The sequence below is a fragment of the Miscanthus floridulus genome, chromosome 18 (assembly GCF_019320115.1).
Source record: "Miscanthus floridulus cultivar M001 chromosome 18, ASM1932011v1, whole genome shotgun sequence".
Lineage (NCBI taxonomy): Eukaryota > Viridiplantae > Streptophyta > Magnoliopsida > Poales > Poaceae > Miscanthus > Miscanthus floridulus.
The window spans coordinates 24,572,551-24,584,733 of record NC_089597.1 but is presented as its reverse complement, the minus strand read 5'-3'; the positions used below and the strand labels follow the sequence as shown (position 1 = coordinate 24,584,733).

Below are 12,183 nucleotides of genomic sequence, written 5' to 3'. Positions count from 1 at the left end.
TGGACATCGCTACATTTTGTGCTTGAGCTACTCATCCTGAAGGCTAAGTACGGCTGGTCAGATTGTAGTTTCAATGATCTATTGCATCTCCTGTCATGGGTGCCACCACAACCAAACTCAGTTTCCACCAACACATACCAAGCGAAGAAGGTCATAAGTCCATTGACAATGGGGGTTGAAAAAAATCCATGCATGCCCCAACCACTGTATACTTTTTTGTGGTGAAACGTTCAAGTCACTGGATAAATGTCCCTGGTGTGTTGCCAACTGGTACAAGAACAATGACCTTTATGGTGGGGATGAAGCCTCCACGGGGAAAAAGAGGAATAAGAAGGGTACAAAAAAGGTGGTACAAGAATCTCAGCCCCTAGAGGACACTCCATTAGGCAACGATGCAAAGCAGAGAAGAATTCCTGTCTTGGTAATGTGGTACCTGGCAGTGACCGACCGCTTGAGACGTATCTTCCTAAACCCTAAAGAAGCCGCACTCATGACATGGTGGGATGATGAGCGCAAGGTGGATGATGATAAGATTGCACACCTAGCTGATTGTAGTCTGTGGCAAAGGTTCGATGAGAAGCACAAAGAATTCAGCGATGACCCAAGGAATGTACGGTTTGGCTTGAGCACCGATGGAATGAATCCCTTCAATGAGAGGATGAGTGACCACAACACTTGGCCAGCGATCTTGACCATGTACAACATCCCAACGTGGTTGTGTCAGAAGAGAAAGTACCTTCTCCTCACTATTTTTATTTCTGGCCCTAAACAATCAGGCATTGATATAGACGTGTTCCTCGAGCCTTTGATGCAAGAAATGGAGAGGCTATGGAGGCATGGGGAGCCGATGTACGATGCATTCCGAAAGGAGGACTTCATATGTAGAGCAATGATATTTGTTACTACCAATGATTACCCCACGTTGTTTGCTTTGTCTGGACAGATCAAAGGGAAGACGGGATGCTTGGTTTGCTTGGATGGTACTACATGGGTGTACCTGGATGTATCCAAGAAGATAGTTTCCTTAAGGAACCGACGCTTCTTAAAGACAAGTCACAAGTACCGCAGCAAATTGTTCTTTAGATTTTATGACAACACCCCGGAGATTGAACCCCCTCTGGAGAGACGTCATAACGGAGAACACGTGTACAGAATGGTGAAAAACATACGCGTCATCTATGGAAAGAAGAATCCGGATGGGACAAACAGAGATAGAAGCACACCTCCTGTCGAAGGCGTACCTTTGAAGAAACAATCGATCTTCTTTCAGTATCTGCCTTATTTGCCAGACTTGGAGGTCCCCCATGCCATTGATGCTATGCACATGCAGAAGAATGTCTTTGAGAGTCTCATTGCTACCTTGATGGACACAAGCAAGTGAAAGGATGGTCTGAAAGCACGGAAAGACGAGAAGAGAGCTATATGCACTTTCCTGAGGGGGGTCAAAGTCCCACTGGGTTTTCAGCAAATGTAAAGAAGCTAGTGTCGATGAAGGACTTGTCAATAACACACTGCAAGGCTCACGATTGTCATGTGATGCTGATAGTGTTTCTACCTATTGCAATCAAGGCTATAAAACCAGAGTTCTTGAAAATGGCCATCACATGCATGTTCTACTTCTTTTTGAAGATCTCACAGAAGACGATTGGCAAACAAGAGCTGAGTGACCTACATGAATTTGTGGTGGAGACACAAAACCAACTAGAGATGTGTTTACCTTCTTCTTTTTTTGATATAATGCCACATCTCATGATTCACATGGTTCATCAGATACAGGCGCTGGGCCCTTGCTACTTGCATGAAATGTGGTCCTATGAGTGGTTCATGTCGGTTCTAAGTCGATACGTGCATAATCGAGCATACCCAGAGGGCTCCATGATAGAGGGTTATAGTACTAAAGAAGTCGTCGAGTGCTGTCAATAGTACCTAAAACTACAGAAAGGGATTGGTAAACCCGATTCTCATTACAAGGGTAGGCTGGCTGGGAAGGGCACCAGTGGTAGAAAAGTGTTCATCGACCATGATTACAAAGAGGTGAGTTGGGGCATTACAGTGTCTTGCAGAGTACCCAACTGATGTAACCGTACATTGATGAACACTCTATACTTAAAGCTTTGTTCGATATATTTTATTCAATGCAAAAGAGATTATCTAGTTCTATGATTAAATCCATGCAGCAACCATTGGATTTGTATAGCCGTCGATGTCGGGAGGAGCATGGCATGGATCTTTGATTCAATAGATAGGGACCCGGTGACATACAAAGACTTCATATTGATTCTCAAGACGTATACATATCGACAATCCTCATTAGCTTATATGTTTGTATACATACTTGTAATGTTCACTTTTGGATACTAACAAGTTGTATTTGCTAAAATAATTCGAATAGGGCATTTAGGTTCTATGTCACTACACATCATGGAAGGCATGATCCAGCAAGGAAGGAAAAGCTGGCTATAAAAACACTATGTGCGGTAAGTGTAACTTACTTCTTCAGTACTCCATTACATGGCTATTAAAAGCATTACTTAATATTTTCATATGCAAAACACATAGCGCCCCAAGCAGAAGCCTGTGAGTGTATAATGTGGATACTATATATGTTCTATGATGAGTAACACCGGTGCCTACAGAAGACACCCCTTAAGGGTAAGTTTGAACCTCTTCACCCGTAGTATAAAAACTTCGTACATGGTATGAAATACTAAACCAAGACTTGTTCTCTTGTAGTGGAAAGAAGAGAGAGAAATGAAAAGAGACCCATATAAGGATGACCAACTCTTAGAGCTCGTCGGCGACCTTTGCAACTTCATATTGGACCAGATTGTACACGTCAAAGGCGCCTACCATGACCAAGAGTCTGACTTAGGTAGTAATCCTCAGTACTAACACTTTCGTGAGACTGAAAGGCTAGCTCTAGGACGTTGATAACAATGTGTATGGAATTTGACATTAGTTTTACCTTGTGAATTATGTCTATTTAATGATGGATTATATATATTCTTGTGAATTGGACTTGTAATTGTAGTTTATATAATACTCTTGTGCTTGTAGTCTAAGGGGTTCAGAACGCTGGTCGCGGGGCATTTGGCAACGCGAACGCGGTTTGGAATGTTGGTCACGGGGCGTTCGGCAACGTGAACGCGGTTCGAAACGTTGGTCGCGGGGCGTTCGACAACGCGAACGCTGGATGGAATACGCGGAAACAAATATTGTTCTGATCGAATTTGAATTGTAAATTTAAATTTTTTGACGAAAAAAGTACTGTAGAGGCGGTTCTAGAATGAACCGCCCCTACAAACAGGTATTATAGGGGTGACTGGTACAACAACCGCCCCTACAAATCGATTTGTAGGGGCGGCCTAAGAACCGCCCCTACAAATGTATGATTTATACTGACCGTTTGGTAGGGACGGCTGGCCAAACCGCTCCTACAAAGTGTTACGAGGCCGTCCTTAAAAAACATTTGTGTAGTAGTGTCTGTAGATGCATGGCACATCCTCGTACGTTAATCGATTTTATTATGTACCAATGTGTGTCCTCCGCTGTAAGTACTGCCCGAGTTAAAGGCAATATATATATATATATTTGACGCTGCTGGGTGAATTCTCTATCGACGAATCTCTCCACATAGTAGGAGTACAGACTGCTCCTGAAGAGTACGTTGTTATCGTGCGATGGCATCCACCGTCCGGTGAATGCATCTTGGAGTTTTTATCAAAGGCTGCTGCGCCCACCGGTCTCACGTGACAGTATATATATATATATATAATATATATATATATATATATATATATATATATATATATATATATATATATATATATAACACACTAGTCCATCACGGACGTCTTTGCGCGCGCCAGCGATTAAACGGAAATTAAACCGTGCAGGTAATGTCGTTTATACTTTGAAATTGTTGGGATGCTAAAATTTAGATTTTCCCGTCTTCCAAAAATAAGGTAGGCTACAGCTATACTAATCATTCCGAGACATAAACTTTCTCAGGGTGCCCTCAATGAAGCGGCATTGAGAGGAAAAACCAAAGCTATATTAGATTAAAATATTACTTTCCTAGACCATAAATATCTTGCAAACATATCTTCAATCACATTTAGGATAGTCAAAGGTATTGCCTACTGACCAGACTATGTTTTAGTTTGATGCTATCTAATTAGGGGGGGGGGGGGGGGGAGGTTCTAATGGGAAAAAAAACTAATTCTATATGCAAGAAATGTATAAAATTCACAGGAATTTCTGTATAATGTATAGGTAAAGTAAAATGCAAATGGGGGAAAAATGAAGAAGCATTTGAGAGTTAAGCTGTTCACCTGTCCATCTTTTTTGACCTTTTGCTTGCTATCTGATTGAATGCACCAAAACACAATAGAGGGACAGTCGATAGGGTTTATGATATGTACGCACAACAATAATAACAGAGAAGCATCGAAAGAGAAAATGCGATAATGGGATACCTGGCATATACAGAGTAGTTGGCCTTAAGGCAAAAAAAAGAAGATCGAGATGAGTAAACGGAAGTTACACTCTGAGATAACTTGAACAAATTGTCAGTTTTTTTAACCTGATAGCAGTAATTGTATTTCTGGTTAGAAAACGATAAACCTAATTTCGATAGCTAATGAGCGGACCCTGGCAAATTTGCAATATTATTCTAAAAAAATTCACAAAGTAGAGCTTCTGCGCGAGAAGCTGTTGCAATTTGTAGTGTTAAATAGTGGAAAGCGCCGGGGGAAAACGCAATTGTAAAACCGTAATGGAACGGCCAAAACTTTCCACACTAACGTTGCCACCCTGAGCTCACGACAACTACAGCCGAAGTGTAGAAAGTAATATCCATGAAAACATATGAAGATGGCTCAGAATAAAAAGATCATAAAACACAAACAGTGATAATCATGACTGCATATTCTCAAATGGTATAGCTAAGAAGAAGATATTTGGTGTCAAGCAACATTGGCACTGACATGTGCGGGAAAAAATTGCAAAATAGCAATGGCATGTAAATATTTTCAGGTTTGACATATATGAATACCTCACTTGCAATGACAAAGCAAAAAATCATAAAAGAGTGATAATCATGACCGCTTCTCACAGGCCGTCCATGTTAGCAAAAATCACATGGTATATTTCAGATAAAGATATTTGTTTGCAGCATCATTGGCATTGACATATGGTCAACCAAAAAAAATGCAAAATAGCAAAGGCACAAAAATATGTTCAGGTATATTAAAAGCACCTCACAGTCATCATCACATCATCAGCAATGGCATATGCTCAGACTTAAATAAATAAAACAGCACCATAGTCACACACTTATAATACAAAAGAGGCACATAGAGGAGATTGCAATGGGATCAATATAGAGGAGAGGGATGGTCTTGCTTCACCTGGGAGATGCCAAGAAACGAATGCAACAGAGGGGGCACCACGGTCCCAACCGTCGGAGCCGGCCGCGGTGGCGCAGCGCACACCGGGGATCGTCGCCGGTAGATCCGAGCCCACCATGGCCGTCACGCGTCTTGGGGAGAGAGAGGCCATGCCACCGCGTCGGTCATGTTGCGTCTAGGTCCGTGCCTGAAGGAGAGGGAGAGAGAGAGGGGAAGAGATGAAGACTGGAAGCTAGGGTTTCCTCGGGGCAGACGCGGCCGCGGTCATCGGGAGAGAGAAAGAGAGAGGACATGAAGGTGGGGGAGGGAGCGGCGGAGGCACCGAAGCGCCGCCTCATGCCGGCCGCACGCAGCGCGGGGAGCTGGCCGTGCCGCCCGCTGCCGCATCAGGAGGGAAGGAGAGCGAGAAGGGGAGGGTGAAATGGAGATGAGAGGCAGGAGAGGGAGGGAGCGAGGAGGTGGAGGAGGAGGAGGAGCACGGCCGCCGCCACGCCGCATCAGGAGGGAAGGAGAGCGAGAAGGGAAGGGAGAAACAGAGATGAGAGGCAGGAGAGGGAGGGAGGGAGGGAGGGAGGGAGGAAGGGAGGGAGGGAGGAGGAGGAGGAGGAGCACGACCGCCGCCGCCGCGCCGCTCGCCCCGGCGCCATCGTTCGTAGCGTCGGGAGAACGAGGGAGAGAGAGCGAAGAGAAAGAGGAGGGGGTGGGAAGAAGAATCTGGAATGAGAAGCTAAAGTTGCTGTATATATTTGACTATCCAGATTCTGACGAGAAGCGGGAGAAGCAGAGGAGAAACCAGAGAAGCTAACCATAAGCAGGAGAAGCGGGTGCAGGCGAGAATCCGCTTCGAGCGATCTGGGCCGTCGAACGAGAGATCGGACGGTCAGGGGAATTCAGGGCGACGTGGACGCGCTAGGAGGCGGCCAAACCAAACTGCCTTAATATATTAGAATGTACTACTTTACCATCTCCCGCTTTCCGAGATACGAATACGAGCGCCGCATGGAGTCCCAAGCTAGCCTATGTTAATTACTAGGTTAGTTATTCCACGTGGAATGGATTGGTATATTAGTATATAGTATAGTAGTAGTGCGACTATATGCTACTACGTACTGTTATGCATAAGGCCTGTGTTAATTATTTGACGTGGATTATATTACCTCTATATTACTAACATAATAATAATTTAGCGAACAATAATGCTAGAAGAAGGATATTGGCTCGCGTGAGTAGAAAACAAAAGATATCTATTTTATTAGTTCTATCATCAGCTACTCTGAAATTGTTTTGTCTTACCTGAATGCTAAGGTGGAGAAGAAGAGGATTGAGTCAAAAGAAAATCTTTTCCAGAGATATCATTTTTCTGAAGAGCCGATAAGATATTAGGTGGCAGTATGATACCACAAAGAGAGAGAAAAAAGATTCTTAGAAATAAAAAAAGGAAAAATTGGGTTTATGTTCAACGGCCACTGAAGCATTGTGCGTGCCCCGACCCGGCAGGCTATCACATGTACGCCGTTCAAAGCGTGCGTTTGCATAATCCATATATATAATACACTACCCCAGTTCTTCACATCATTGTCGGTTCAAATAGCGCCTTCACTGTCGGATTTTGAACCGACACTAGCGTATCGGCAGTCATGCCTCTTTGCTATCAGTGCTGGCACACTTCACCTGGCAGTGATAAGCTTAAAAAACAAAAAAAAAGTACAGCAAGCAAGCTCGCTGCCTACCGCCGCCACCACCATGCTTGCTAGCTACCGCCACCACTGCCATGCTCGCTGGCTCCCCCCACCGCCTCTCCATCAAGCAGTTCATATAAGAAACAACTCATATATCACAGACAAAGGAGGAGGGATTCAACACAACACAAATCAACTCATCCACAAATCGAATCGATTCATACATCACACAGAAGGGTTCAACACATCACAAATCAACTCATCTACAAATTGATTCATACAACATAAAGTGAGGGGAGGGGGAGAGAGTGGAGATTCTGCAGGGAAGGGTGAGCTTGGTCTCACGCCGGAGGCCGCCCCTCGCCGCACAAACGCAAGATTTGAGGCCGTGCCCCCATTCGCCGCACCCAAGACAGATCTGAGGAGAAAGAGTGTGAGAGAGGAGAAAGAGTACCGGGAAGGATAAATTGCCGGGGAAGAGAAAGAGTACCGTGAGCCACCGGCGCTTCTCGCCCTCCCGCCACCGAGGTGGATCCACGCGAGCCGCCCGCGGTCGCCCGCCCGCCCGCGATTGCGCCGGTCGCCCGAGCCACGCTCACGCCGTGTCACCAGAGAACAGAGCCATAAATAAAATTGCAGCGTGCAGCAAGATGCATAGCAGCATGGAGATGGCAAAGGAACCCATGACAGTGAGCCCGAAAGGAGCGAGAAGAATAGGATCAAAAATCTGGAAGGTATGTGGCAGTTACCTCGATCCCATCTTTCCTTCTCAGACTCACTACATCTTCGTGATATCGTCGTTCTTCTTGCAGTGGAGGCCGATTCCTCTCGCACCGGTCGCCGGGAGGACGAAGCTTGTTGCCGGGTGGATCCGCTCGCCAGCGCCAGGAGGAAGATGCCGCGCCGGGATCCCGACCGCTCGCCGGCGGCCTCACGCCCGCGGTGGCCTCATGCCTTCGCCGTGCCGGAGTCCCGACCGCTCGTCGGCGACCGCAGCGAGGTGGATTTGGAGAGTAGATTTGGGGAAATCTAGAGGAGGAGGTAGGAGCGGAGAAATATCTTCAGGAGAGAGAGAGGAGAGAGCGGAGAGAGATGAAGAAAGGTGTGCACGGATGAGTTAACCAGGATGAATAAAAATTTCGGGTCCAGAGCCTATGGATCACTACCGGTCTGTGAAATGCAACCGACAGTGATAGACATCACTGTCGGCTTTTATTACCAACCGGTAGTGATAATATCTATTACTGTCGGGTTGTTAGAAAATCCGGTAGTGATAGCCTTTTTTCTTACGAACTGGCAGTGATGCATCTATCAGTGTCGGTTTTAAAATTCCGGTAGTGATAGGGTCGGCAGTGATAGCTTATTTTGTAGTAGTGATAATATAAGCAAGGGCCCCTTAACAAAAATGTATGTGTTATAATACATATTATATATAGATTCATGCATGAAATAGACCAACACTGCTGATTTCTCCACACAAAAGCTAGATAATTATTATACATTGTATTCCACTGACGACTTATTACACCAAGTGCGTTGCGTTATAAGCATCTTAATTAGCAGCGGCCTATGTCATTTAGTTATTATTACACGCTGTTTAATTTATCTCCCAAGCATATATATGATACATACACATTTATGCATGTGCACCTATACATCATATGTACACATATACACACATAAGTACGTGACGCCTAGATACAAGCTAGCAATATACAATACACGGCTAGCATGGCTTATATATACATATGCCTGCATATGATATGTAGTATTGCCAAGCAATTATAGCGCATGCTGCCTGGCCAGTGCTGCTAGATAGCAAGCAAGTATAGCTAGTATATAGTTGAGTAGTAGTGTGTGCTTATTGGGTCACTGGGATGGATATGCTTGTCCATACTAGCTGGTCCATGGAATACGTATAGTGTAGTGGTTTGCATTGCATGTGAAGATTCATGAGTACATCCTCCTTCCCCCAGAGCCGGCCTCACGCTGGCAGTTGAAGTAGACGGCGGCCACGGGAGGGCCCAGGTTGTAGAGCTCGGCGAAGTCCCTGGTGTTGAAGTTCTGGCGCCACCCCGGGGCGTACACCGTGATCTGCCGCCCCAGCTGCTGGAACAGCACCAGCACGAAGCGGTGGATCCCCATGGTCGGCCGAGGGCTCTCGTAGCGGATCACCTCTTGCCCTGCATGCCACCAGCAGAAGTTGCATCATATATCACCCATGCATCCATCACGTATATACGAATATATATATATATATATGATCGAGCATGCAGTACCATATATATATAATTACCTTATTACTTAACCACTTCTCCTGTATTTCATGTACCTATTTTTTTGAGTTGGTCTTCTTCGGTGAACATATTATTTTATCATTGTTTGGCCATAGAAAAAATTATAAATTAAATTATCTCTTGTAAGTTGTTCTTTTGATTATATATACTAGCTCGTTGTATAAGATCGTTGCCACCTAATATTAAGGATGGATCCGGATATGATGTTCAGATATCCGAAGATCCAATGTCCGTATCTGTTTTAGCGTAAATATGGATAGCCGTATTCATATTCGATTTAAACATGGATGTTAAATAGATGTATCCGTATTTATTTTTTGAAGATTATTCTCTCTATCCGATTCCACGTTTGTATCCAATAAAAATGTGAAATATCCGATAATTTCCGTATACGTGAAGTACAAATCATTTGAAACCATCTCAATCTTATAATTATGACTAATTAACTATGCAAATGATAATATTTTAATATAACAGACGTTATGTGCCATTATTTAAAAGTTATCTATGGATAATGTAATTTTAATATTATTAACAATATATAAATCCAAAGTTTAACTAATTTTAATATGGCTAATAATATTAATTAGTATTTATTTTATCTATATACTTCTAGAATTTATTTTTAATTATTTTAATTTAGTAATTAATACATATATCTCTTATTTTCTTATATTTTTATATATTTAATTATTGAAATATTGATTAAAATATTTTTTTGGTAGTTGTCTTTATCCACAATGTTATATATATATATATATATATATATATATATATATATATATATATATATATATATAATTCCTTCATCCATAATGATTTTATTACAGTACGGAACTATCGATAAGCAAATAGATACATGTTATCTTCAAAATCAAGTAGATATCCGACTTCGAATCTGAATTCGAGATAAGTTTTGGATTAGTATCTGACAATATCCGTATTCGTATTCAAATACGAATTATAATATGGTAAATAGTGGTATCCGAATCCATATATGTTCGAATCCGATCCGAATCCATCCGTACCTAAAATATAGAAACTCTCTTAATAATTTTTTTGACAGGTCGGTGGTGTTCACCATATATCTAGTACGTAGCTTAATTACGCGTGTAATGGCAATAGTTAATTTGTACGTCTCTATATAACCCACCAAGCAACAAGCGTAACTCTATCTTGGTGTGCCGTATGAGTTTGATCCGGCCGCACAATATAGGAAATCCGGCAGTGTAGTAAAAAGTTTGTCTGGATCAGTTAAAAAAAGAGAGAGAAAAGTTTGTGTGGACATAGATGTATAGACAGACAGACAGTCTATGACAGGGCGGAGTGACATGCATATACACTCACCAAATGCAGCCCCAGTAGTTCCCGGAATATCAGTGACCAGCCTGCGTGAACAAGATAGTACAGAGAGGATATGGTCAATAATCCAGTCATATGATGATAATATAGTATAAGATTTTACTGCTCCTATATCTTAGATGCCTGATTTTTTATTGTTGTCCAGACATGTAATTTTATCATTGTTTATTAGCTATTATTAAAAGAAGTTGTGAATTGTCTCTTGTGATCAGTTGTTCTTTTAATTGTACTAGCTACTAGTTGATTAATTGTGTAATATTGTTACTTAAAAAGTCCTAAAAATTTCAACCATATGAGATATATATAGTAACTCCCATAAGATTTACATGCTACATATATATATACAACTATAGTGAAGGGACTAGCTGTAATGGACTAGCCGCTAGCTCATAACATATAGATAGCTAGATAGAGTGAAGGGAGATCGCGTCCAGGATTGTGAGTATATATATTTACCAGTGCAAATACTCCCTAAGGTTTGGGTCGCTTGGGCTCGGAGCATCCGGGTCGACCATCACCTGAAGAACGAAGCCATTATTATTATACTCCTGTTATTAAGCCATATATTTAGCTGTTCCATTCATTCATTCCGATCATTTTCGTTCATGATATATCACGAATCTTCTTAATGAAAAACCACGCACCTAGTTCCTCCTAGGTACGTTGGATCTCATTTTTTATGATATATGATCATGGATGAAATAATCACCACCACCAGAATCGATATCTATATCAAAATCTATCTAGACTGGCTAGAAGAAAATGATGTGTCGGATCAGATGAGATCTGGATGTGTATATACGTACGAGGGTGTAGAAGGTCCTCATGTCGGGTCCCCCGACCTCGACCCTGGGCTGGTTCACCACCATGGACGGCTTGAGCTCGCAGCCGTTGGATACGGTCCTGGTGCCGTAGCTGACCCTGAGGTTGGTGGTCCGGACGAAGGGGTCCAGGACGTCGCCCACCACCCTACCAACCACCAGCGGCTCCCTTTCCCTGCCGCTGCCGGCCATGTCGTCGTCCGGCCGATCCCTAGCTTAACTGCTGCAACTTGCTCTCGAGAACAGGAGTCCGTTGTACTCTATGTACTTGCTGGCTAGCTGCAGGAAACTGGTTGGTGTTGGTTTGCATACTTGTCCCACAGCCGATGCCCAGTTTATATAGGAGTATGTGAAGCTCGATCTCATCAGGACTAGCAGCAGTAACAACTAGCTAAGTGGCCGGGACATGTTGTTGGCTGATGAGCTCGCTGAGGTTTACTGCTGTGTGGCTGTGTGCAATGGCCATATACTTTTGTTGCTGGCTGAGTCTGATAGCACAGGCCGGGCCCGGCCATAGAATCTCGATCCAGTCCTTTTTCTCGATCTATCTTCATGTGTGGACCTGATGACACGCCCGGTATATGCATAGTGTTGGGGGGCATTGTTCGCGCGC

General features: G+C 43.3%; 1 protein-coding gene across 1 annotated transcript; it reads right to left on the bottom strand.

The window, feature by feature from the left end:
- Positions 1–8,574: 8,574 nt before the first annotated feature.
- LOC136521419 (protein VERNALIZATION 3-like) lies at positions 8,575–11,877 on the bottom strand. Its single transcript, XM_066515158.1, has 4 exons — positions 11,556–11,877; positions 11,206–11,267; positions 10,735–10,775; positions 8,575–9,273 (listed from the first exon to the last, which is right to left on the bottom strand). Exons 1-4 carry the CDS (start codon positions 11,760–11,762, stop codon positions 9,041–9,043), a joined length of 543 nt encoding a protein of 180 aa, XP_066371255.1. The 5' UTR covers positions 11,763–11,877; the 3' UTR covers positions 8,575–9,040.
- Positions 11,878–12,183: the final 306 nt, after the last annotated feature.